Raw genomic sequence first — 26,682 nt, 5'->3', positions numbered from 1 at the left:
TGATAGAGAGGAAACAGGGGGGGCTGAGTTCAAGGTTGTATTCAAAGGTAAGAATTTTCTCCCGAAAGGCCCCAAACAGACTTCCTCAGGGTGTAAGAGTCTCTTTATTATTTCCATTTCTGTGTGTGTGTGTGTGTGTGTGTGTGTGTGTGTGTGTGTGTGCATGCGTGACTGGTGGTCTCTAGTTGTGTGGCGAACAGAGGGGGTAGGCAGTCAAAGCATCATGATAAATTCAAATGCAAATTAGCCTATTCACGTGCCTGGTTGTAACAAAAAATGTCAGACTATGGATATATTTTTTATGGATTCAAGCTTCAACTGAAATGAACTGGTCACAGACTAAATGCATTATTTATAATGGGGTGGTGTGAGGGAACTGGAAAGCATCCCCCTCATGAAGGTGAAAAAGAAATGCACCTTGACTGTGAAGTTGACTGTGGACACCAATACAGGAAATGCATTGTTGTTTTGTTGTCATTTGATTTGTCATTTCTCTCTTCCAGGTCTACTTCCTGTGGGCGTGTTCTCATGCAGTGCACTCATGGGAATGCGGCAACAAGGCCTCAGCAGCTGCCAGTTACCTTGTTAGGCTGAATCGATTCTCAGGGAAGAGAGTTTAGCTTTTGTTTATTTCTAGAGTTAAGGTTAATTTGTAAGTATATGTTTTAAAACGTGTGGGAGTGTCTCTGTTTCACTGTGTAATGGGAGGTGGATACTAAGGTTAGAAAGGCAGGTGAGGATAAGTGTGAGGGAAATAAAGGAGGGGGCAAGTTAAGTGTCACTTCTGCTCTGCTGCTGATGAGATGGGCCACACCTGTGAGACTCCTTTGTTAGCCAGCAGTCGGCTGCCTGTTTGGTAAGAGATGTTGGACTTGTTGTCCACTGTTTGGGGATTTGAGTAAAATTCAGAGCTCTGGAACCAAAAACCCTGCTTGTCTGATGCCCTCATTTCTACCACCACGCTTTACACCTTCATTGCTGCCTGTTTCCATCCTGTTTGTAGAGGCTCACCACCATCAAAACCCTACAGGTAGTAATTCATTTTCTAACAAATTAATGAGGATTACGTGTCTCAGAATAGGAAAACAGTCTGTTATGTGGCCATAATCCTCAGAAAGTGCCACAAATGATACAAATCTGCCTCCTTTAGCACTTTGTAAGAGGCAGTCTCTAGACTGTGATGTCTCATCGTAGGTAGCATTTTTCCGGTCCATTGAAGTAGTTTTACTTTTTGAATGAAACCGTCAAAATGTAGTATTTGCCAGTAATTCAGAGTCGGAGTCTGTGAGTTTCACAACAGCTACATTTTACGCAGACTCTTAGACTCTTCTTGCAAATCTGCATCTGTAGGAGGTTAAGATGGCATGTTTGAAATGGTAAATACACAATATGAAAACACTGAAGTTAGACAAATATGCAATTAAAGCTAGCCATCCCCCTTACATCACCCTCAAGAACCCCTTGAAGCCAAATTAATTGCTTGTTTACTTCATAAGTCCTCTTGTACTTTCATTTTTGAATGAACCTAATATTTCCCAACATGCTCTTGCTCAACTTTTTGGTTTCTAAGGATCTATCTTTGCTTTTTAAGCTAATGAAACACGCACCAACATACATATATGGATCCATTAAAAAGAATAGAGTTTGTTAGTGACTATGGAGGTAGGCAGTTTTTGTGGTAGACAGAATATAAATCTGCAAAAGCAGGAAGGAATGGAAGATGAGTCATTCAGTAAGGTCAGATGAAACAGTTTTCAAGGACTGTTGGCTGTGACAACAGTGGACCATTTCATGGTAAGAAATATTTATCACCAATAATATTTTGGGGCTACTGTCGATGCCTACAACCACACAAAGCAAGGACAACCGAAACTGCTGATATAATATTAATGCCTAGATTTGTGTGCATCATTTAGATAATCATTAATATAATCTTTAGGCCATGTGAATGAAGAGGTAACATCAGTAATGTGGCTATCCATCATGCTCTCCTCATGGCTGAACAAATGGAAGGAAACAAGGAATAAAGGAAATAAGGAAGGATGGAAGGATGGAAGGAAAGGGGGAATAAAGGAAACAAGTAAATATGTAAGGAAACTAGGAATAAAGGTATAGCAGCCATTTTTGTTGTTTTTTGTTAAAGAACTACAATTTTCAGTCGAGCTAAGATGACGCAATTACCCTGCGTCCTCATTATTAGAATGAGACACAGGTGTGTGATAAGAGGATACTGAGAAGAAATTGTTTTCCTACCGCACCGTGTGCGCGCACATACACAGGCTCGAGATATGCGCTAACATAACTTTTGAGTTTGAATATTGAAGTTTATATTGGTTAGAGTACATTAATCTGCAGGTTTGACGCGTGTATCAAACGTCTTTTCGTCCGTTTTGTGTTACTTGCATACGCTTTGCTCACTCGCATGCACTCACACCACATTCATTCTCTGCCCTGCTGCAGTCTCCGCCATAGACCTTCAATCAACCAACAACCTCAAGTAAGTGACATTGTCAAAATTCATTTTGAAGAGCTTTGAAAACAATTGGCTGTCCGGAATTAGGCGGCCATATGCTTACATTTGACTTTAAAAGCCATAAAAGTTGAAAAACATTCTGAGGACATTTCACTGGATGGATAATGACATGCTTTTTGGTGAAGGACTCAGGGAATTATATCGGACCCCGGAGCGGATTAGCGAAGTTGGGATGGGCAATACCAAACTTTAATATTTCTGTTCTCTCTGTTGGGATAATAAGCAAGCTCGGTTGGAGCACTGTAAAAAGGAATGATGGAAGGAAACTAGGAAGGATGGAAGGAAACAAGGAAGGTTGGAAGGAAACAACAAATAAGGCAAACAAGGCAGAAATGAGGAAAACCAGGAAGCAAGGAAACAGGGAAGGATGGAAGGAGATGAGGACTAAAGAAAACAAGGGAAGATGGAAGGAAGGAAACAAGAACTGAAAGCAGCACAAGAACTAAAAGACACAAGGAAGGATGGAAGGAAATGAAGAATAAAGGAAACAAGGAAGGTTGGAAGGAAACAACAAATAAGACAAACAAGGTAGGATGGAGGAAAACAAGGAAGCAAGGAAACAGGGAAGGATGGAAGGAAACAACAAAGCAAGGAAGAAAATTGGTAAAGGAATTGATAATGCACCTTGGATATCAAAATCAAATTGAGAGGTTCCAATTTAATTTACATGTGTGAATTGAACTGGCAAGCCGTTCTAAAGCACTGCAACTTTCAAGCACATTTTGGATTTTACATAAATTCATATTTTTATATATTTAACTGAATTAAATAGTGTTTGGTGATGTGAAAAGGGTGCGAAATATCCTTTTTGAAAAGTACAGTTAAGGTAAAATTTAGGACTATACTGTATTTGTTTCACAGACCTACTTCTTCCTCTTTTGTCCCTGCAACACTTTAGTCTTTCTCCCACTAGAGGGCGACCCATGACAACTATGGTTTAGTAAAGTGAAACTTTAAAGAATGCAGGAAGATGTCGGATCAGAGTTGTGATATGATAAACACAAATTATAACAAATACAAATTCAGTAGATTTCATTCAATATTTCTTAAGATGGATTCTAACACACTGGAAACACAAAACATGTCCTTATAAAAGTGACTAATTTTCAATACATAAGCCAAGTCAATAATGTATTAACATTTAAAATCTTTAATTTCAACATATGAAGCATAAGTAGGCCTTTGTGTTATTGAAATTAAATAAATCTATTTGTGTATCATATTTATTATAATTGTATGACAGTGTATTGGAGTGTAAAGCACACTAACAGCTGAATGTTGTGGTGTTTATAATGGGGTAATTCCCCAGAGCCTCCACGCGCCCTCCAACTAAGCCACGTTACCATGGAGACATGTACACTCAGCCCCAGGTTTGACTTAAGGTACGTAAAATAGACGCATTTGATGAGTAGCTATGGCAAAGACTTTTAGTAAAATTGCTTTTTATCAGAATGCTGTTGGGGCGGACCCGTAAAATAGAAGACGTTATACTTTTGCCTTCGTCGCGAGCTTCAGCGTGTGAAGACTTTCATACATGCGACTTACTTGAAAGGTGTCCAAAGTATTTGCTAGCTTGCCAACGCTACATATTTTAAGCTAGTTTTTTTTAAAAACGCATATGACCCACTTTTATACGTATGCTCCCAGTCTAATCAAGATAGACATACTGATTTGTATTACTAAACGTTCGCTACAGGTAAAGAACAAGAAAAGAAAATACGTTAACGACATGACCGTTAGAGCCGTTAAAGCTCGGAATTACAGCTTGTTTCTCGATATGTCAATGTTTTTGTATAGGCTGTCTGAGTGTGCTTACATGCCTCATTCACTACAGAAAAGTGAGTTGAAGGTTGGAAGAAATGGAAGACGAAGAAGAATACTCTAAGACCATTCGTCAGGTAAAGCTGGGTCATTGATCTCTCTTCCATTTTACTCCGTCTTCCATTAACGTTACTCTTCAATAACTTCACCATATTTGTCTGTCCCTCATTTTCTCCTATGACCCTTTTTTCTAATTTCCTTATTTCACTTTAAGATGTTTGTCCGTTGTGTGGCTCTTCCTGGTGTAACGGAGGAGTTTTGGACAGAGGAGAATCAGAGGGCTGTGGATCAATTCATTGTGGACGCCACAATCACAACCATGGTGGTCTATGTAGACAATGACCTCAAGCTGCGGGTGGAGTACTCGCTACTCATACCGGTAAAGCTAATTTTACTATGCACATTCAATCCTAAAATCCAAATACTGTTAATATTCTTTGATATACTTTTAATATACTTTTTTTTTATATGTACAGGTGGTAGAGCAGCTGTGTTATTTTAACCGCATGCCAGGAGCCATAATCACTGCAGAGACGTTTGATGCAGTTATACAATTTGGCACACTGCGGGGTAACCCCATCCAGAGCCTGCTGCATGACATGACCTGTTTGCATGCACCCGCAGTTGCCCTCCTAGCCTGCAGCCAGAAGAGCGTTATGGACAACTATGCTACCGACATGCACTGCTACCTTGCCAGTCTGTCTGGTGGGTACCTCTGAGGAAAATTAAGCGAGGCAGTTCACCTTTTAACAAGATATTGATGTTTTGCCAATATGTGTCAACCTCTGTAAAAGCGTTTTCTTGTGTTATACTCTCTATGGCTACTCACTATGATTTGATTCTGAGACTCTTTGGGGGTCTTCTCTTTATTTATTTATTTTTTCAACAATGTCTTTATTTGTGTTTTTTGAAGCATTAAAGGGTCACTTATTCTCTGTCTCACATTATAAGGGTTGTATATTTTTGTCACTCCATACCAATACAAATACAGGATGGATCATTAATTGATCCCCAGAGGCAAATGTGCTTAAGTAATTTTACTATATATATTTCTGATTTTTGCAGATGATATGTATAAGAAGCTGGGCAAGACAGTGCTATACATCCCAATGGAAGGCCTTCAGTACAGCCCTGAGCAGGCTATAAAGGACAAGAAGCTGGTGCAGAGAATGGAGAGTAAGCCTGCAGATCTTGGAGTGCCTTTATCTCTCCATCTTTCAGTTTTGAAGTTGTTTATTTTCTTTTCCCTTCCTGTAATCTTTATTTTTCCATAGCTTTATTTCTACTAAGTTTTTCTTCCTGCTATTTTAGTTGTTATGATCCACTGGACAGATCAGATCAAGGAGCTGTTAAATGATGAAGAAATTACGGAGATTTGGGACTGTGGCGTGCTGCAGGAGATAGAATTTTGGAAGAGTCGCTCTGCTAAGCTGTTGGACATCAGCCAGCAGCTGCAAAAGCCTGGTGTTAAGCACATCCAGGAGATCCTGCATCTCTCGAGGTCTATCTACAAAGATCGCTTTTGCAAACTGGCCAAGAAAATCCAGGTACAAGAAGCCTTCAGTCTAAAATAATTTCCCAACAAAGGCATAATAGACATATATGATTATAATAAAACCTTATCCATGAGATTAAAAAACAATACAGAGTCATGTTGCAAAATATTGTAGTACTGTGTGACCAAATATATCCATTCTATGCTGGCGGAAGGTAAGATTCCTTTTTACTCAATAGCCTCTTTTTTCTCACTGATGCCCACTGTGCTACCCAGTACCTTCCTGTTATTGATCCCCAAAGGGAAATTAATTGTCTGGCATCTCATCTACCATTTACTAAAGAATTAAAAGTTATTAAAAAGTTATTCAAATTTAAAAAAAAAAAATTATTAAAGGTAGTGGGTAGCAGAAAGTTGGAAAAAGGTTGATATTAAAGCTTTTATTATCAAAAACGAAGCATTGTAATTATGATTATAAATGTTAAAAGAATAATAATGGTAACTATTAAAAATGGCCATTTAATTATATTTGTGTGTGTGTGTGTGTGTGTGTTTCCCAGGATTGTTCTTTGCAAGCCCAATCGAACTTGTCCTTCCTGTCGATACTGAAGAAGCCCTGTGAAGAGCTTGCCAAGCTCGAGCCTAACCAAGTTGTTCCTAAGCTGTCTCACATTGTGAGTCTCATTCACATCATTGGGCGCAACTCAATCCACTACAACACCACAGAGAGGATCACTGGCCTTTTCCGCAAGGTACCTACATTTTACTACATCAGAGTATTGGGGACTTGTGTACTTAAACCATATTTTTTTTACTGACCCTCTTTTGTCTGACTCGGTATAAAAATGAATCTACTGCATCCTGTTTTGCAGTGAAACTCAAACTTTGGAAATGTGGTCGAACTCTGTAGTACATTTTCCCTATTAGCCTGATGCATTTCTGTAACTGGTCTCCCACTGCTTATCATTTTTGACAATTGCTATGCCTATGTGTTGCAGATCAGTAATGATGTCACTCGCCTGTGCTTCGAAAGTATCTCTTTGGACAAGATTTTTGAGGGCTATGTGTTATCCAGCAAGAAAAACCTCAATGACTGTATCCAGTGCTGCTTGTCCTGGAAGGAAATTTACCTGGACGCCTTAGGCATTCAACTCATGTAGGAAAAATCTCACTTGCATAAGTATTCTACACACTGTCATCTGAGTATGTGTTAGCTTTCAAAGATCAAAATTCATTACTTCAGGGGTGCTGTTTTAGCTCAGTTTGTAGAGCAGGCGCCCCATGTACAGAGGCTACAGTCCTCAACACACCGATCACAGGTTCGACTCCCAGTCTGCTTATCATTTGGTGCATGTCATCCCCCACTCTCTACTCCCCACATTTCTGTCAAACAGAAAAGCATTGATTTGAGAACCTGAAAGATTTGGAAGGTTTTTTAAATCATAAGCAATGCATCGTGTGCTTTAGGGCTCTTCATCCAATGGTTTGCTGCCGTAACAACTTCCTTTTTTTTTTGCTGAAAATTTTAAATTTAGTGACCGCTGTAGACCCAGTTGCAAAAAGCAGAGGTGCTTTTTTGACTCTATTCTTGTGACCAACTCTCTACCCCCTCCCCTCTTTCTCTGTCCTCCTTTTTTGTGTTATTCTCCCATTTGTCAGGTTACCAGCAACAGGGTGTCTTCCGGACCGAACCCCCATCTTTGTGGTGGTTGATGCTTTCATTCAAAGGTTCAAAGACCTTCTTGAGGTACATTTTTCCCAGTATTATCATTTCAATCTTCCCATGAAAAAACAATTGTGATGAGATTTGACTCAGGATTGTCCCACAGAAGTTTTCAGAATAAAATTGAGGCCACGTGATGCTCTTCTGGGCTTAAGTTGGCTTCTAAAATGGATCTCATCCAGTCACAGCTGCTTCCTTTATCGGTTTTTTGAACCTCTTTAAATTTAAACAAACTAATTAATTTGTCAGCATTTCTCTAACAGGTTATTGAACTTGGTTTAAAACTGAAGTTTGCTTTCAGTGTCTCATTCAAAACAATTATGCGGCCTCCAATGACATTCACTGAACATATCCATTACGATATATTTTCTTTTACTTTTGTGTCATGTCAAATGTTGTCTTGGATTTATGCCAAAGCAAAACGGCTTCTACATTAAATTTATTTAATGTAGCCTCTTTTTATTTTATTATACTTTTTATTATATTTATTTTCCTCTCGTGTTCTCCCAGATATGTGACTGCCAGTATCAGTTTGCCCGTTGGGAGGATGGTCAGCAGAGGGCCCTGCCATGCTTCAGTGGTGTCAAGGGTCCAGAGTTCACCCAGTCCCTCCTGGAGCTAGAGGGCATCTTCCACCGTGGCTTACAAAACCTGCGCTCTGTTGACAAGAGCGTCTTTGAAATCGAGAACACCATATGGTTAAAAGAATTCAACAGGTAGGTCTCTTGCTCTTTAACCAATTCAAATAAGGGCCTTATCTTACACCCGACGCATAGCAAGCAACGTAAGGCGTGTGTGTCATTTCCATTTTCCGCTGTTGTCATTTTCACACCCAGCGCCCACCTTGTGCAAATAGCAAATTCCACAGGTATTCCATTTGTGAGGTTGAAGGTCAACGTCCCTCTATCCTCTCAAAGAATGCGTTTGGCCATGACTCAAGAATTCATACGGTCATTGTGATATAACAATATCCTGGATAAACACTATTCTGAGCATTATTCATGTTGGACAAATTTGGCAAAAACATCCACTTGGACTAGTGACCCCATGTCCATACCATTTTCATGAATGCAATATCTCAGGAAACCCTGAAGATTTTACAACTGGTTAAATTTTTAGCGATAGATAAGTGGAAAGTTACCCCTTGCATCCACTACCCAACACCTGCATTTTTACCGCAGGTCAGGTCAGGTCAATTTAGGAGACTATTGAGCCTAAAAGATGCAGGGCTGGTTCACTTTTGCAGACTGGAGAAAAAACACCCTTATTTGGCCAAACATTTTGTGGCATTTCACACAATTACAATTGGAAGTGAAAAAAATGAACTGAAAAATCCTGTTAACACGAATAAAAGTTTCAGTTGCATTTTGACTTTTTGTTTACAATAAAAACTTCTCCAGAGATTTGATGGAGCCAAGTTCATCCAAATGATTTCTCTATTAAACTTTGACTCTTACTATTCACTCAGTATTCTCATGTTTAGAAAAACACAGAAAATAATTTGTTAGATCCTGACCAACATTGTGTCTCTGAAGGTGTTTAATCATCTACACAGAAAAGATCCAACATTCTATAAGTTGGAGTGGGAAACTCAATCATGACACAAAACAACGGTGTAAGTGTTTTTGTGGATCTTAGAATTAAATTCATGAGGACCTGTAAGAATCTTTCTCGGTTGCATCCATAAAATAGCATTTTACGCACATATCAATCTAAAGTCTATGTGTACCAGAAAGAAAGAAGAGGGAATGTGTCTTTGATTTTGAAGAGGTTATTGTGCGTGTGCCTCTTAAGCCCAGAGCCATTCTGATAAGAGTTACACTGAGGTGGTTTTCATAATGTGCCAAAATGAGCACCATAATTGCACTGTGCCATCAAATCAGCATCAAAACAGTGTCATGTAAGCTTCTTCTCCAACCATGGCACAAATACTGTATGTTGGTTGGTGCACATGAATTACATGAGAAAAATTGTAGGAAATCTGTTTTTTTCCTTGCACTGGCTTTGTGCGTAAAAGAAAATAGAGCCCTACATGAGTATTTGATTTTGTGCTCCTGTTCCACTGTGCTTTTGTTGTATTTATCAGCTGATCATAAGCTTATGCATTATCATATAACGGTGTGTGTATGTGTGTGTGTGTGCGCACAGGTTTTGTGAAGTAGTGACGGATCTGGAAACGGGGATGCAAAGCCTGATGACGTCAATATTTAAGATCGTGAACACAGTTGAGGAAGGAGTTCGGCTGCTGGAGATTTTTAGACCTATATCTCCTCGAGAGGTTACTCCCTCACTCTCACACACAAAAATGCTTACGCAACAAGTCAATTCTGAATTCTGTTCTTTGCTTACGGAGCTTTTCATTCCCCCTGCTCCCCCACTCAAAGCTACTCAAAGCTGCTCAGCTCAGTATTGCTCATCACTCAACTCAGATTGCGGCCTGCTATACTCAAATAAAGGCTTGTTCCTTAAAAAAGGGATGAGCTGTGCCATCTTTTAGTTTAAGACTCTAGGTAGACAACTTTAGAGATTGACAGATTGTTCCTGTTCCTTCTCTGGCTAATTTGAACACATAATATTTTTCCATTTGAAATACTACAACAACGCACCTCAACCCAAACTTATTGTTGTTGACTTGTTGTCAGTCAGACCATAAATTATGAATCGGAATTTTTTTTAATTAAACTATCAAGGTTTATGAACTTTTGAGTTTCATCTTTCTCCCTGTGTCAGACCTTCTCTTTGAGGGATGTCGCAGAATATAAGGCAACTTTTTTATCTGTAGATTTATTTATTTTTTGGTATTTTTGCCTGTAGCGATCAAGAAGCCTAAGAAAGAAAGGAAATGTGGGGAAGAGAGAAAGGGAATGACATGCAGCAAAGGGAAATAGTTTCAATCAAACCAGCAGAGCTGCAGTAAGGACTGCTCTGTACATGAGTTGCCCCAAACACCAACTATTTAAAATCTACTCTGCTCTCAATCCACAATCCTTCAGCTTCCTCCTCGCTTGCGAGGCGATCCACTGTGGTCTTTAAAGTCTTACATTTTCCTCCCTTAAGTTCTTCAAGAACCACTTGGACCACTTTAGTATAATTAGAGAAAAAAACAACTTGCAATATAAGGCTGGGTGCAAAGTTCCTACATTGTATTAAGAGTTTATTGAGAATCCACAGTTCTTGGGTTTTGCATTCAATTCAAGACCCATGCCATGCTATCTTTCTTAATTTTCCTTTATCCCAAAACAATTCATTTTCTCACTATCTTGATTATATTCTTCTCAATCCCAGGGTATTAGGAGCACCACAGAAGAGAAGGTAGAGGAGGTTTACAACATTTTTCACAAGGAGATCGAAATGGTCAAAAAGGAACTAAATAAGAAGACATGGCCTTCTCTTGACCATATACCCCCAAAAGCAGGACAGGCCCACTGGCTGAGGGCCCTCAGACATCGCTTAGAGAGACCTATGGAGGTGAGTCTATTAGACTACACAGTAATCAGTTCATTTAACCCTGCAAACTGCTTACTTCAAGTCATCGCAAAACCTATGTGTAAAGCAAAGGACTGTTGTAAAAACTATTGGCTCTGCTTCTTGGTAGGGAACCCTCCCTCTGGAGCTCCTTTCTTGACTTTCATTTTTGTCACCTTTCTCTCGCCTACAGTTGATTCAAAAGGCCCATTTCATGCATGAGTCACATAGCCACAAGCAGGTAGTTTTATCTTATGGCCAGATGGTGCAGGTCTTGGATGACCTGGTGAGGGAGACTTTCAGTATGTGGAGCCAGAAGCTGGATGTCCAGCACATGAAGAAGCTAGAGCAGCCACTCATGGTGCGCTGCAAGGACAAGATCCCCAAACTGGACCTAAACTTTGACAAGTGGGTTACACACACACTTACCCACAAAAGACACAAAGCATTTGCTTTAAAGTATACATTTCTGCAATGTCTTGTTTGCATACTGTTTATGCAAAATACCCATACTTTCTGTATTATCTCTGCATCCATGCTCACACAGGAGACATACTGTAGATACCCACAGAGATATAAAGATTTGCTCATACACCATATCATCATTACATGTACATGTGTTCTTTATAATTTTTTGTTTGTATGTTTTCTTTTCCAGCAACCTGTTGAACCTGTTCTCCGAGGTCCAGTACTGGGATCGACTTAAGTTTGAGATTCCCCAGGCTGTTATTTGTCAGGACGTGGAGGAAATCAGAGGCCTGAGAGAGAGAACATTGCTGCTGATCAGGGACTATAACAGGTTTAACACGCTCACAAACACTGAACAATGGGCATTGACACTGAACATTACATTTACAATAATATCATGATTCAGGAACTCAGCAACAGCCGCTTGTGTTTCCTGTGTGGGTGTTTGTTTGGGGTAGTGGCACATGATTTAAGCAATGGAAGGTCATGTCAATGCACTCTTGCTTTTTGTGAATTCGGTCATTTGGAAGCCTTTACTTTTTGTTGACTCTTGTAAACGTCATTGCTTTTTCTTGTCGTGCACACATATCTTTCTGTGATTTTTATTTGCTGGTCTGCAAAAACACTAAAAGTCATGCCCTTGTGTTTAGCACTGGCTTGGAGGACGGACTACTGTACAGAAGCCTGTTTTTGCAGCATTGTGACAAAATGAGACTCTATTACAAATATTCATGTGTTTTAGCATGAAGCCGAACATATATTTTATTTTCAGGAATTAGAATTTTAGCTTCTCTTAGCTGTTAAATATTTTAAATTGAAGTGATGTTGTTGTTGTAACTGACAGTTTTCCTTCCTTCAATAGCACTTAACCAGTTATAGAAACGTGTGTGTGTGTGTGTGTGTGTGTCAGGATCACCGGAATGCTGTCTCCTGACGAGTTGGGTCTGTTTCGGGAAAGAATTCGTTCCTTGGATCAGCAGATTCAGCCAGGACTGACCAGGCTCCTGTGGGTGTCTAAAGGAGTTTCAAACAATTTCATCCAACAGTGTCTCCTACACGTTGAAAAGGTTTCAACAAAGTTTATCACACATTGATATGGGCATGTTTTTTCTGTGATGTCAGTGGTGGCCTAAAGAGTCGGTAAAGGAAAGAAAAGTGAATTGAGAGATGTGTAGATTAAATCCCCTAACTGGCTGGAAATACGTGATCGCCAAGAGTCACCATCATTTGTTTTAGAGTTTGGACAGAATTGAAATAAATATATTTTCAGAGAACTAGACCAAGGTAGTTGAAAGGGCCCTCAATAGATCTGGAAACTATTCTTGGTGCAGTAAGAAACCAAATTGGATGTAGCTGCTAAGTTGCTCCTCTCCTTTCCTCTCCTCTTCTTTTCTCTTTCCTCATTTCTCTACAGGTCAAGTTGATAGTTAATGAATACAAAGTATCCAGTCTATCCATCTCCAACCTCTGTCGCCAGATCAGTGAAACATTACTGATTAGACTGGATGGAAAGACTGTGTACAGGTAGGACAGATTTGTGACTTTTTCCTCATGCATAGAATTCATAAAACAGAAATTACACAAAAAAAAAACCTGTAGTGTCCAGTCACTTCTCACGTTTTGTTTCATACATTTAAAATTATATGTATTTCTCTAAATGTGTATTCATTAAGTACAGCAAAACAAGGTGAAGTAGTTTTTTATGTATTATAACATCACACAAACAAAACTGTATTCTTCCTACAGATTTCCCTTTATTTTAATCACATGTTGAGGTAATTAACTAGAGACCTACAGACACAGTATTTTATCAGGCCACATTGCTTTCAGCTAACTGAGGATAAACAGCAAGCTTCTCCACTTCTTTACATGGTCTTAAAAGATGGACATTGGATGCAGTCTAATTGTAACTTAATGGCGCACATTGGTTTTGTTTGTTGGTTGTATCCCGCTTGTTTCTCCTTTTGCAATTTCTTAGGAACCTGGAGTTTGAAGATGACCAGAAAATTCACCAGCAAAGCCAACTCCAAATACTGCGCTCAGCACACCAGAACATTGTTGATATTATGACCCGCATTCACAGCACCTTCTCTAAGGATGGACCTGAGGTATGTACTGGGTTTTTCTGTCATTATTTCAGTATTGGTGGCATTCCATCAGTTCCTGTTTGTGCTCTATAAAAAGACACTTAACCTGGCACATTTATAGGGTTTGTTACTTAGAATTGCTCAGCCAAAATTTTCAATGGTGTGAAAACTTTTTTTAAAATTTTGGTGTTATAAGGTCCAGGAGCACTGGGGGAACTACACAGAGAAGGTGGACCACATGGTAGAGGAAGCCCTAAGGAGCAATATCAAGCAGTCCATGAAGAAACTATCCAGGGCCATCAGTGGAGACAGCAAGACATCGCCAAATCCCTTGTTCAAAGTCCTGGTAGTACTGCACCAGGCAAAACCCGAAACCACACCTAAGGTAACCACTCTTTCACTAATTAGATCATGTGACAATGATTTGTTTACTCTATGTAGAATGTGTACACTTATTTAGCCGTAATATTATGACCCGTGAAGTTAATGGCCCCTGTCAGTGGGATATGTTAGGCAGGAAGTGAACATTTTGTCCTTGAAGTTGATGTGTTGAAAGCTGGAAAAGTGTAAGGATGAGAGCGACTTTGAAAAGGGCCAGATTGTGATGGCTTGAAGACTAGGTCGGAGCATCTCCAAAACTGCAGCTCTTGTGGGGTGTCCCTGGTCTGCAGTGGTTAGTACCTACCAAAAGTGGTCCAAGGAAGGAACCGGTGACGGGGTCATGGGCAGCCAAAGCTCATTGATGCACGTGTGGTCCGATCCAACAGAACAGTTACTGTAGCTCTAAAGTTGGCGATGGTTCTGACAGGGTGCCCATGCTGACCCCTGTCCACCGCACCTACAATGGGCATGTTGGCATCAGAACTAGACCACAGACAAATGGAAGAAGGTGGCCTGGTTTGATGAGTCACTTTTTGTTTTACATTATGTGGATGGCCAGGTGCATGTGCATTGCTTACCTGGGGAAGACATGGCACCAGGAGGCGCTATGGGAAGAAGGCAAGCAGGCGGAGGCAGTGTGATGCTTTGGGCAACCTTGGGTCCTGCCATTCATGTGGATGTATGATAATGCACCCTGCAACACAGCAAAAATGGTCCAGGAATGGTTTGAGGAACATGACAAATTCCAAACTCCAAATTCTCTAGATCTCAATCCAATCGAGCATCTGTAAGACAAACAAGTCCAATCCATGGAGGCCCTACCTCACAACTTACAGAACTTAAAGGAACTGCTGCGTCTTGGTGCCAGATACCACAGCACACCTTCAGAGGTTTAGTAGAGTCCATGCTTCGATGGGTCAGGGCTGTTTGGTGGCAAAAGGGGGACCTTCACAATATTAGGAATACAAGAAAACCAAAACACATAAACATACACTTTTGTCTCCTTTGACAGATTGAGTTCTCTCCGACACTTGGAAAGCTTGCTCAGCTAGTGAACATTTTGCCTCAGCTCATTAACACCATCTCAGAATTTAAACGACTGCCTGAACTTCTCATCTGCAAACACTTACAGGGGAATCCCATACACATCAACTTGGGTGAGAACAAATCATGATCTAAACATGCTTTTAGCTTTTTAGTTCTTCGTCCATTAAAGAAAGACTACCAGTGTGCCCCTGATGTTTAAATAAAATGTTTGTACATTACAGAATTACAGGCATCGATACAACACAGTTGTATTTTCACCAATTCTATCTGTCCCTGCTTCCAAACTGGTCCCCTTTAATCCCTCAGAACAAGACGAGGAGATCAGAAAGATTCAAGCTGCAGTTGCCACAGAGATGACAGCCAATGCCAGCCACCTACAGGCCTATCTGAAGACCTGGGACAAATACAGAGATATCTGGCAGACGAACAAGGACTCTTTTATACGACGCTACCAGAGACAAAACCCAGGAGTCACCGCTTTTGATGGAGATATACAATGGTAACTTAATTTAACATCTGCCACTGTGTGCTAGAGTTAATACAAACTTTTATTAATCACCTTGAAAGCTTATTTTCACCTTTCATCCGTTGTTTACCGGCAGTTAATTTAATAAAAAATGCCCATTCACACAGACCTATAATGAAATTTTGTTTTATTGTCATAAGGCATTCCTTTAAATATGTTCACCATATTTGAAGAGGGATTCATCTCCCTTCTCTATATTTATCATTTCCTTTCCTTGGTTCATCCCCAGGTACACAGAGGAGACCAAGAGTATTGAACAGGAAGAGGCTGTATTGGCCATCCGCTTTGTCACACTGGACTGTTCACCTCTCAAGTCTTCCTTGGTGCAGCACTGCACTGAGTGGCAAACCAAGTTCACTCAGCTGCTCAGCCAAATGGCAAGCACCCGCCTGAAAGAACTTCATGCCTCATTGCAAGACAATGCCAATAGGTGGGGACTTTATTTTGTTTTTTTAAATTTTTTTACAAGCATTAGAATTGACAAAGAGGGAGAGGGGTCTCACAAAGGACAAATATTTGTGGTAGGCAAGTAAACCCTATAAACTACAGTCAGCGTGCTTTATTTACAGTTGAGGTTTTGCATGTGGAAAGCTGGCAGGTTGTATGTAGAAAAAGGGCCATAGAAACTTTTTTTTTTGTGTTCATTTGTTTTATCATCCTTATTTCTAATTTACATCTTTTATTGATGTATTTATACACAGATTGTTTGTGCTCCGGAACTTTCACACAGGGATGAATATAGCTATCAAGCTATAAGTCTGTCTTTATCAAAGAAAGTTTGTATCAAGCAGTCAATTCCTACTTTCTGTCTATATGGCTCTACATACTTTGTTGGGGAGTGGGCGGGGCTGCTCGTCCGCTGTCCTCACCTATGTCCGCAGCGTGCACCTGCTTTCAAACATGATGTCATCAGCCTCATGAGGACAGTCCTTGTAACACATTGCCCACAAAAGCGCACACTGACCTGATGCGGTCAGCCACATACTAGGTTTTGGCCTAGTCCTGTTTTCAGTGATATGCTATGACTCAAGAAACATGTGATGTCCTAAACCATGATTTGCCATTGCTGTTGCTTGTTGCCCAACACCTGCTGCAGGTTGCTGTGGTTGTTGGACTATAGGCAGGGCCACAGTGCACTGACATTTAATATTCAGAACACTTCAAACTGTCTTCACACTAAGTGTAAACGTTAACGTGGTGTGACTCTTTTTTTTGTTTTTGTTTGTATGTGATTAGGCTAAGACAACCCCCCCAGACACTGGCAGAGCTTGGTGAGAGCCTGAAGCTCTTGGAGACTCTTCAGGGCAATTTAGCCAAGACAGAGGCTCAGATTCCTCTCATCCATGACCAGTTTGCTATCCTGGACAAATATGAAGTCGCTGTGGAACAGGCAGTAAGCACCTATCTCATCAATAAACAAATGTTTACACATGCACAGTGGACATGATAAAGGATTGTATGTACAAAAAACACGTACTGTATACCAACAGTATAAAAACAGTATATGATTAACGATGACTTTACCTTTGTGTTTGCTCTGCAATGCCCCAGAGGTTTTCTTTCACGTTCACTTAGTGGAAGAAAGTTTATAAAGCATCGGCAGAGCTGCCATCATTTTTATTCAAAATTTAAAAATGTATGCAATCAGCTTTGAATTCTAATCATCAAAATCAAAAGCAGGATTGGCAATTCTCTGTGTTTTTTCTCTCCATCCCAGCCTATTTGCACAGGTCTGATGAAAACAAAGAAAACCTAGCCTACAGGAAAATCTGCTAATCTTTCAATTGTGGTCTCCACTCTTCGTTTGTGTGTGTATAGCTTAGCCATGAGTCAAAGTGACACACAGTCCTGCACGCTGTTGGCTGGAGGCTACACACCACTGCCCAAAAGTTGACACCCAAACACAGCAGCAGAATATATAGTCAAAACTCTGAATTCTCTGGGATCATGGGTACTGTATATCCACATTCAGAACATTCCTTCTCAACGTTATTCTGGTCTCTTGGTTCACCCACAGGTGCAGAATATGCGTGAGGAGCTAAATGGAGAATGGGTGTGGTTCCAGCAGGTGTTGATTGACAGTGAATACGCACTGCAAAAGCACAAGGAGAAGTTCAAGAACAGCCTCACCCTCTCCTCTGAGGAGTTAAAGAAGAAGGTCCAGAGAACTTTGCAGGAGTTCAACAGCACAGGTCCCACACTCTCTATCTTATGTTCTCTTTCATACACTCATTTAAATTATAACTTAGTGTTTCGTCCCCATTGGTACACAGGGGTGTCTTCACCTAAGAAAACAACAACACATAATGCATAAGGAACTTTGTACTGTTCTGATAAAGACATAAATAGTGGTAGTGTTCTCTATCCCTCCCATTTCTTGTACTTGTGCACTAGTTACAGAACGGACAAATCCACTGCATCCTGTCAGTAACATAAAGTAATATTTTTTAACTGCTGGTAATGTTTAGATGATGTCTGCAATCTTTCACTCGCCTCTTAATTCTTCTCCTCAAGAACTCGCTTTGTAAAGTAACTGCTTATTTAGATTTTTCAAGCCGTATCCGCAACATTACACTAGTCGGGTGTTATGTTATGGAAAACTTAATAAGAAACTGGAAGCGCTTAGATGTTTAAAGAAACACAAAATATCAAAGCATTGCCTTACCTAGGCTGTAGCTAAAAATCACAAGTGTTCTCTGTGAAAACTTTTCACTCCTTCTTTCACTTTGTTCTTCCTCTTTGGCAGTTTTGGCAGCGCCTTTTCCACTGCTCTGAACTGATTATGATACAGCGGCGCCACCTCATTGGCGTAATGCCGTAATTGCAGTTAGAAATGACAAATTGATCAAGTGCTGTCCTTGTTGGAAAACTGCGTTCTTCATAAAAAACACCCCTCCATCATCCACCAATGAGTGGTCCTCCATTCCAATGTAGCTGAAGCAAATGTGCTCTTCACGTCTGTTGTGGAGTCAATTTCAGGGACTCTGAGGCACAAGTAGGGTGTGTGTTCATTTCTTTAAAGCCTCTTGCAACTAATCTAGTTTTAGGTACAACACCATCTGGTGTTTCCTTGAGTGTGCAAACACGCCTTGTAAAAATGCATATCTGGCCCAGTGTGCTGCAGATTGTAGCATTTTGAGTGTGTTCCTGTTGCCTTTCCTGCCTTGCTGAGGATTTTCCCAGTGTGTTCTTGGCCACTACAATTATACTCGTCCAATTTTCAGACTAAAGCTGTCTTCAGGGTCAAGGGGTTTGCCATTTATAGCAATCTCTTCTTGATTGACATTTTCAGTGTCAGAAGTATTATCAGTGAGCTCAGATTCTGCAAACATGGTATGGATTTCTCCAGATTGTCTGTATCTCTCAGCACAGTTTGAGGGCCATCTACCTTTCAAAGCCTGGAGTGATGTACACGGACATAGTTGCAGCAATCCTTTACAAATATGATTGCTCCATCGTGGCTGATGACCACCTTTTCATTCTGTACAATCATTGTTTACGAAGGGCTCTTCAGATCCTCTCAGAGCATTCCGCTTCTGTAAATGCTTCACTTGCAGCCTGGAACACTGCAATGTTATTGGCTATCCAAGTGCTCATGCTGGTGCCCTCTAGAGCTGGGGGTTCAGTAGTGAGCACTGAAGGCAGGTTTGAGTTCTACCCAAATGACAGCTGTTAGGGACGTCAGGCACATCCGTTGTCTCTTGCAATTTCAATACGATTTTATTGAGTGATTATGTCTCTCTCAAAGGCTGTTGCTCCATGGCTGTTGGCTGCAGTTGTTTTCGCTACAATGTTTTTATTGTTGGATTCTCCCCCATTGTCCCTGAACAGTCTGTATGGGGGACCTTGAACACTTCAGCAGTGAATAAAGTGCTTCACGTGCTTCAGTTTGTTGTGGTGATGATGCTCCCTGCACTGAAACATGTGAAGTGGTCAATGGCATGCAGATACCATGCTGCTGGCTGTAGTTAATGCAAGTCCACAGCTACAGTTTTATTATAGGTGGAATTGTGTTTCATTCATCATCATTATTAACTTAACATGCCAGTAGTTTTTGTACTGTGTCGACCAAGGAATGTCCTTATTGCTGTAGTTTTAACTGAACTCTCCGTTTTTCCTGTGTTGTCAGGTTTTTTGTGACAGTGAGAATTTCATCCTTATTTTGGATTTCGCTTTCATCTTTATTAATATTATCTTATTTTGACACAATAATGTGTAACAAGATTACCTTGGCCTGATATAAAGTTGACCATTAAAACAACAAATAAAACACGGAACAGGAAAATGCAAAATGTGAACAGCTGAACAGGCTGAAAAAGCTTGGGCGAGTAAGGCAGCATCATGCACAGTAAGCAACAATAAGTACAAGACAAATGCAGACATTCAGCACAAGCTGTTAAAACATGACACATAAGATCACTGTACAAAAGACATGGCATAAACAGACAAGCAGCATAAATTGTTAAAACGTGACGCATAAAATCACATTGCGAAGGATGTCACACAAACAATCAAGGGCAAGCATGCAGTGGCTAAGTATGGTGGCAGGTCTGGTTGTTTTTTAGCCAGGTTTTAATATTATGTACAAAAGAGCGGTGAGACTCACTACTTTGTTTAAAGGGAGGATTTTTCAAAACTGGGAAGTTCAAGTTTGACTGGTTGCTTGAACATTGTGGCTTTGTCATTTTCAATGTCTAAAACTGCGCCTGCTCTTTTTAGAGTTTTTGCTTCATTACAATGACTTATCAACTGGACAACTTCTGTTTCAATTTGACATTTTGTCTTTCCTGTCATGGCTGGGATTTTCACTTTCTTTGTAGAATAAATAACTCTCCCATCATCAAACTTTACAGATCTTTAACTCTGTGTTTCCCCTATTTTACAGCGACCCACTCTGTGTTTGTCCATTGATGTAGTGATTGAGCCATTTTTCTCCACACAATTACAGCTGATCTTAAAGACTCAACATTGAGAATTTCTGAGTCGGACAATAATTTTTTTTTGTCTTCTGTCAGTTTTGCATGTTCATTTTTTTAGGCAATCCTTTGCCCAGTGATATGTGCTCATGGGCACATGCATTTGCATCTTGTTCTTCTCCCGTACCTGTCAAGTGGATTTGCACCCTGCTCGGTTGCTTGAGTTATAGTCATTCTGTCATCCTTATTCAAGTCCTCTGCAGCGATTTCCAGAGCACTGTTACTCGCCCTTCCAGTTAGCGACAAGGCCACTGCCAGGGCTTGCTTCTTCTCTGTAACTAGCCTCCATATTTCAGCTTAATTTTTCCAACTTTCGAAAGACTTCTTCTCGTCAAACGGTGGCGGAACTTTGTAATTGCCAGCAGCCATCCTCTGTTAGTTTAATCAATATGAAGACAAATGTGCACAAAACATACATTACTCTAACTGTTATGTCTGTATGACTCTCAATTGCCTCCTTGTCTAACTTTGTTCGTCTTTTATGATCATGTGTGTTTTCATATGATTATGTTTGTTTCTGTGATTTGTGTTTTAAATGTGTATATTTCTCCCTGTTTTCTTTGCATGTGCACATCCAGGTCCATTTGACAGTGCGCTGAGCACTGAGATGGCCTTAAATCAAATAGCAGAGCATAGCAGCCAACTGGAGGCTCTTAAGCAGGAAGAGACCACCATCCTTCATGGGCTGCGCTTCTTCAAGATGGAACAGCCCCCCAACAAAAGCATCCGCACACTGGAAAAGGTCTGCGAGGCACTGGGCTCATAGTCCTTCTATACTGCTGTCCTGCACTATACTTACAGACATAACATAATGAGCAGTTATTCCAGTTAGTTTTTTTCCCAAGTGCGAAGAAAATGACCTTATGTTTGTTCAAGTATTTGTGTCTGTATTTTTGAACAGGACATAGACCACCTGCAGCACGTCTGGGAGATCACAAAGGAATGGAATGCCAAATGGAACACCTGGAAGGTCGGTCAGTTTGCTGCGCTGCGGACGGAGAGCATGGAGAGCACAGCACAGGACATGTTTAAAAAATTCCACAAACTCCAAAGAGAACTAAAGGTCAGTTCTACTTTCTGTAATGGATACAAAGTCTTACAAGACATTACTAACATTTTTTTTTATTATTATTATTTTTATTTAGACACAAACTTTGCATAAAATGGATTGAACAGTGTCTACTAAATGTGTGGCTCTACCTCAGGATGCACACAATTCGTTGCACTTATCACCTAATGCAGGCTTCCTTAAAATAACCATGCTCTCACATTTACAGTATACATTAGTGAGGACCGGATTTCTGTTTGTTTGCAGGATAAGGAGTGGGATATAGTAAATTTCTTCAAGAACAAGATTGAGCAGTTCAAACAGATCATCCCCCTCATTGCTGATCTGAGGAACCCCGCCATGAGAGACAGGTACCAACTTAAACCCAAGTATCTGTTGTCCGTGAGCCAGGAATAATTCTCATAGTGATTTTTGGCAAGGTATATACCCCTAGTGCTAGAAAATATATGATAGCATTGCAGTGGTGGTAGCTTTCTGGGTGTTATCACTCGATTTATAACCCCATGCCAAAACACACTTTTCAAATCTATACAAAAACAGAATAAAGCAGAACATTTTTTGACCCTTTCTGCTATTTGACCACCAGATGGAGCCAGTGATCATAGTCTGAGAAATAATCACGGTTTCACAATTATTACGATTAATATGCATATGCATTAATTTCACAACATTATTAATGTACAAAATCACATGAATCACATTCTTTAGAAATGTTAATGCATTAATAATACAAGATTAACTTGATCCCAGGGTACATGTTTACTAATATGCGTAATGTGAAGTGTTTTTGTCATCAACTGTCATCTATGCCATCTTTTAATCATCTATTTTTAATAATTAATCTAATCTTACATGTGGCCTGAGAAAATCCTGACTATAATTGTTGCTTGTTTGAAGTTTTGGTAAAAATGAGCTTCTCTCATGCTATATGTAAGATTTTACATATATTCATCAATCAAATATCATGTTTTATTGCCAATGTGTGAAGGGATAGCAGAGGAACTGATAAATTGAGATCTTCCCCAACTTCCTCAATCGGCCATAACAGCCTGTTGGCTGATTTTTATGTAAAGCACTTTTTCCGGGAAACAAGAGGATGTGACGTATCTGCGAATTCGCAAGTACCTCAACTGAGAGCTCGTTCTACGCCACTACAGTCAACAGTGTGCAACACGAGACAACGCAAGCTGTGAAATGGAGACTGATAATGCCAACAAACAACCGGCACCCACAACAACACCAACACAAAGTACACACAAGAATAAAAAACAAAAAAAAGTTTTATCTAGTGAAGCCCGTCTGACCAAACAGGAATGTGATCGACGTTAGGGGGAAAACTAGAGTCAACATCGGCGGGGCATGCAAATCATCAGGACCTTTGATTGCTTTTGGGGATCAAAACAGACCCACAACTTATTGTTGTCGTAGAAACAAAACCCGCGTGCAGTGTTCTCTCACTAGGTGCAGCGTTTATTCTCTCAGCACAAGTGCTTCATCCCAGCTCTCTCCAGCCGCCCTGCCATGCCTGGCTAATGTTAGCTGATGCTTGTGATGATTTGCTGATTCGCCGGCGTAATTTGCTGTTTGGTTACAAAGCAACATGCCGGAGTCGTGCAGTGTATTTATGTTAGAGCTAGTTGGCTAACCTTAGCATGCATGTAGATGTGCAGAAAGTAAGCTGGTATTTCGATTCAGAACCATGATTTCAATGCCACTTATCTTTCAGACACTGGAAGCAGATCTGCGAAGAGCTGCAGAGCTCTTTTGACCAAACCAGCACTGAATTTACCCTGGAGAAAATGATATCTCTTGGCCTTGACAAGTATGCTGAAAAGATCTGTGAGATTTCTGGAGCCGCTAGCAAGGAACTCTCCATAGAGCAGGTCCAGTCTCTTTCTATGGTCTATGGTCATTATGTAACATCTCAGTCCCTCCCGCCTACGGGCCTGCTGTTCTTGGGCAGCAGAGCCAACTTGTGTGTCTGACTGCCAACTTTTCTCAGCATCAAACCTTAACCTGACCTATCCATACTGTATACTGTAAATGTCCATCTCTGGTGTATGCAAGCAGTAGAACTGAAAGCTAAGATTGTTTTGTGTAATTAAGAAGCTATCCATGGTAATGTATACCTTGGGGATAAGGATATGAATAGAAATGTTGCCCTCTTATTTGTCTAACTTTTTGTGTTTCATATTTAAGAGCCTGGAGGGCATCATCAAGACTTGGGAGGATACAGTGCTTGATATAGGACCCTACAAAGATGGAGGCCACTATCGGCTGAGGTGAGAAGGCGAGCCCTGAAGGCCAGGTTGGGGGATTTTGTTGTGTCGGTGGGGGAGTTCAAACTGCATCAAAGTCATAGTCATAGATTTGTGTTTTCATTATGCCATTTTGCAACGACATAGAATTATTCAATATCACAAGCTCAAAATGTCTTTTCTTACTAGAACTAGTACTAGACTTAGTCCTATACAATCAAATAAGTAATATGCATATTTAGGATTTACCCCATTATGTTTACACAGGGCAGTGAATATTCAAACACTTCTCTATATAATTTAGTCAAAATATTTAACAACAGCCTCAAAAAATGCTATCAGGGTGAATTAAACTTGGTTACGTTTGAATAAAACTGAACATAATAATCCTTACTGAGATGTCATTAATTTTAGAGATTATACAACGGTTTGGATTTAACTTAAGTCATTAGATATCTTTATTAATCTCCTTTGGAATACATTATGAGCAATCATCAGTCAGCAGTCATGTTAAATTTGTACTTCCTGTCTCTCCCAGGGGCACAGATGAGGTTTTCCAGGCCCTGGAGGACAACCAGGTTGTTTTGTCCACAATGAAGGCATCTCGGTTTGTCAAAGCATTTGAGAGAGAGGTGGACTCCTGGGAGCGCCGGTTATCCCACATTCTGGAAGTCATCGAGATGATCCTCACTGTACAACGTCCATGGATTTATCTGGAGGTACACTCTTTATACACTATATAAAACAACTTATGTATGGATTTATGGCTAGTTTTTCATTATTGTTGTTGAGAAAATTCATCTTTTTATGGAGTACACATTTGTTATCTGTCATTTTTGCTATTAGAAAGTTTGAGTTTATTTCAGGAAACTTGATGAGACTTGATTGTTTTATTCTAACACATTAAAGAGTTATTCCCACTACAGCAATCTTTCTCCGTCACTGCACTGTTCATGTTTTATTTCATTCAGAATATTTTCCAAGGCAAAGACATCAGGGAGCAGTTGCCGTCTGAGTGCAAAGAGTTTGAAGATATTAGTTCTAGTTGGAAAACCATCATGGGACAACTCCACAAGGACAACAACGCTTTGCAGGGAACACACCACCCTGGTATGAAAAACATCAACAACAAAGTTCCAGTGGAATTGAAATAGATGTTTGTTTGTTGTTATCACTTATATATTGTGCTGATTTTCACCTTCATGGTGGCATCCTATATCTGTGCCAAAAATGATATATTTTAGGTATTCTTAATTATATTCAAGTTTTTACAATGGTCATTTTGCATCCAATGAAATGCTTTCTTAAATTGTATTGCCCCTCTCCGATGACACAGGACTAGTAGAGCAACGTACAAAAGATTCAGAACAGGAACATTTTCCTTTGTTTCCTCATGACATACAATTAAACAAATATGTCTCGAATCAAATCTCTTTGTTTTGTACAGGGAGAACAAAATGCCATAAAATGGTTCAACCACATAGTAAAAAAAAGAAACAAAATACCTCTCAAAATTAGTTAAAGATTTGAAAAAAAACCACCAGTTAATGCTAAAAGGCATTTAAAGTGTATATGAATAAAGGAAATACTCAGATTTTAGCCTTCAATGCACTTTTATTCTCAGGCTTACTGGAGAAGCTATCGGAGATAAGCGCCAAGCTGGAGGATATACAGAAAGCCCTGGACATGTATCTGGAGACCAAGAGGCAGATCTTCCCAAGATTCTACTTCCTGTCTAATGATGATGTGCTGGAGATTCTCGGGCAGTCACAGAAGCCAGAAGCCATGCAACCCCACCTGAAGAAGTGTTTCGACAACATCAAGAGCTTGCAAATCGAAAAGGCAGGACACCAAAAAAAAAAAATCAAACACAGACAAAGAAACTCCAGCCAGTACTATTACTACTACTGAGATAGATTCATCTAAGGCCATTTAGTCAAGATTAGATCACTAAACACTAAACGATCAAGACAGACCAAGTCCACACATTACTGAGCTAGCTGCTAGCACCTGAAAGCTACATGGATTGCACTTAATTAACTGCAGTTATTGTCCTGTCTCAGAAATGTTTATATGCTGCCACTATATCTGTATGTCCTCTATAGGTGGGCCATACGTCAGAAGCATCCGGGATGTTCTCTGCTGATGGGGAGTATATTAAGTTCCGCATTGAAGTGAACCTGGACAGAGCAGTGGAGGTACAGCAGTGATAGTTATAATCATGATTATAAGAGTGTTATGTTATATAAACTCGAGTAACTTGATAACATTGATGCTATGTTGATGCAATAAAGAAAGCAATGGTGGAGAATATTTGCACCATTTTGTTTTGTGTCTATAAAGGTGTGGCTGTGCGATCTTGAGAAGACCATGCGTGTTACACTAAAGGACTCTCTGAAGAACTGCCTTGAGGCTCTGAGGAACAAGACAGCACAGAGAAACAAATGGGTCAAAGAATGGCCAGGACAGGTACGTCCTTCCTTCCATCTTTGGCTTTTTCCTCTTTAATGCCCACCCTGCTTTTGCGTCTTTTGCATCTAACGATCAAATTGACTGCCTGACACTAACAGCTGACATCCTCCATATTAACTGTGAATGATGATCATGAAAAGAATTGAATAGCAATTTATAAACAAGTGTTCAATAGCAATTACTTATTACCCTGTTTCTAATGGTTTTTACTGTCAAGGGGTTATGGGATATCTTGCTTTAAGGTATAAAAGCTGTTTATCCCGTAACATGTCTGTGAAGGTTCTCTGTCATCCAGGTCATGGTAATTCTAAACTTAATCCAAAAGGCAACTGGATTTGGTTGAAGTTCTTGAAGACGTTTC

At 40.1% G+C, this 26,682-nt stretch overlaps 1 protein-coding gene across 1 annotated transcript in view; it reads left to right on the top strand.

Annotated features, from left to right (window-relative positions):
• Window positions 1–4,392: 4,392 nt before the first annotated feature.
• dnah2 (dynein, axonemal, heavy chain 2) overlaps window positions 4,393–26,682 on the top strand; it is a 52,026-nt gene continuing 29,736 nt past the window's right edge. Inside the window, exons 1-32 of the mRNA XM_069672709.1 lie at window positions 4,393–4,431; window positions 4,569–4,731; window positions 4,823–5,059; window positions 5,420–5,530; window positions 5,666–5,901; window positions 6,410–6,601; window positions 6,848–7,005; window positions 7,509–7,596; window positions 8,083–8,288; window positions 9,721–9,850; window positions 10,858–11,040; window positions 11,231–11,445; window positions 11,696–11,836; window positions 12,416–12,572; window positions 12,920–13,029; window positions 13,484–13,613; window positions 13,789–13,977; window positions 14,986–15,130; window positions 15,327–15,519; window positions 15,776–15,976; window positions 16,783–16,939; window positions 17,564–17,738; window positions 21,101–21,264; window positions 21,424–21,585; window positions 21,838–21,941; window positions 23,318–23,474; window positions 23,791–23,873; window positions 24,388–24,568; window positions 24,821–24,959; window positions 25,474–25,691; window positions 25,955–26,047; window positions 26,193–26,318. Of these exons, the coding sequence (XP_069528810.1) occupies window positions 4,393–4,431; window positions 4,569–4,731; window positions 4,823–5,059; window positions 5,420–5,530; window positions 5,666–5,901; window positions 6,410–6,601; window positions 6,848–7,005; window positions 7,509–7,596; window positions 8,083–8,288; window positions 9,721–9,850; window positions 10,858–11,040; window positions 11,231–11,445; window positions 11,696–11,836; window positions 12,416–12,572; window positions 12,920–13,029; window positions 13,484–13,613; window positions 13,789–13,977; window positions 14,986–15,130; window positions 15,327–15,519; window positions 15,776–15,976; window positions 16,783–16,939; window positions 17,564–17,738; window positions 21,101–21,264; window positions 21,424–21,585; window positions 21,838–21,941; window positions 23,318–23,474; window positions 23,791–23,873; window positions 24,388–24,568; window positions 24,821–24,959; window positions 25,474–25,691; window positions 25,955–26,047; window positions 26,193–26,318 (4,983 nt within the window). The remainder of the gene's footprint in view (window positions 4,432–4,568; window positions 4,732–4,822; window positions 5,060–5,419; window positions 5,531–5,665; window positions 5,902–6,409; window positions 6,602–6,847; window positions 7,006–7,508; window positions 7,597–8,082; window positions 8,289–9,720; window positions 9,851–10,857; window positions 11,041–11,230; window positions 11,446–11,695; window positions 11,837–12,415; window positions 12,573–12,919; window positions 13,030–13,483; window positions 13,614–13,788; window positions 13,978–14,985; window positions 15,131–15,326; window positions 15,520–15,775; window positions 15,977–16,782; window positions 16,940–17,563; window positions 17,739–21,100; window positions 21,265–21,423; window positions 21,586–21,837; window positions 21,942–23,317; window positions 23,475–23,790; window positions 23,874–24,387; window positions 24,569–24,820; window positions 24,960–25,473; window positions 25,692–25,954; window positions 26,048–26,192; window positions 26,319–26,682) is intronic.

This window comes from Semicossyphus pulcher, unplaced genomic scaffold (genome assembly GCF_022749685.1).
Source record: "Semicossyphus pulcher isolate SPU_LCO1_2020_fin unplaced genomic scaffold, fSemPul1.0.p SCAF_21, whole genome shotgun sequence".
In the NCBI taxonomy this organism is placed as follows: Eukaryota; Metazoa; Chordata; class Actinopteri; order Labriformes; family Labridae; genus Semicossyphus; species Semicossyphus pulcher.
Note: the sequence above shows the minus strand (reverse complement) of the source record. Positions and strands in the feature narration are given on the sequence as shown.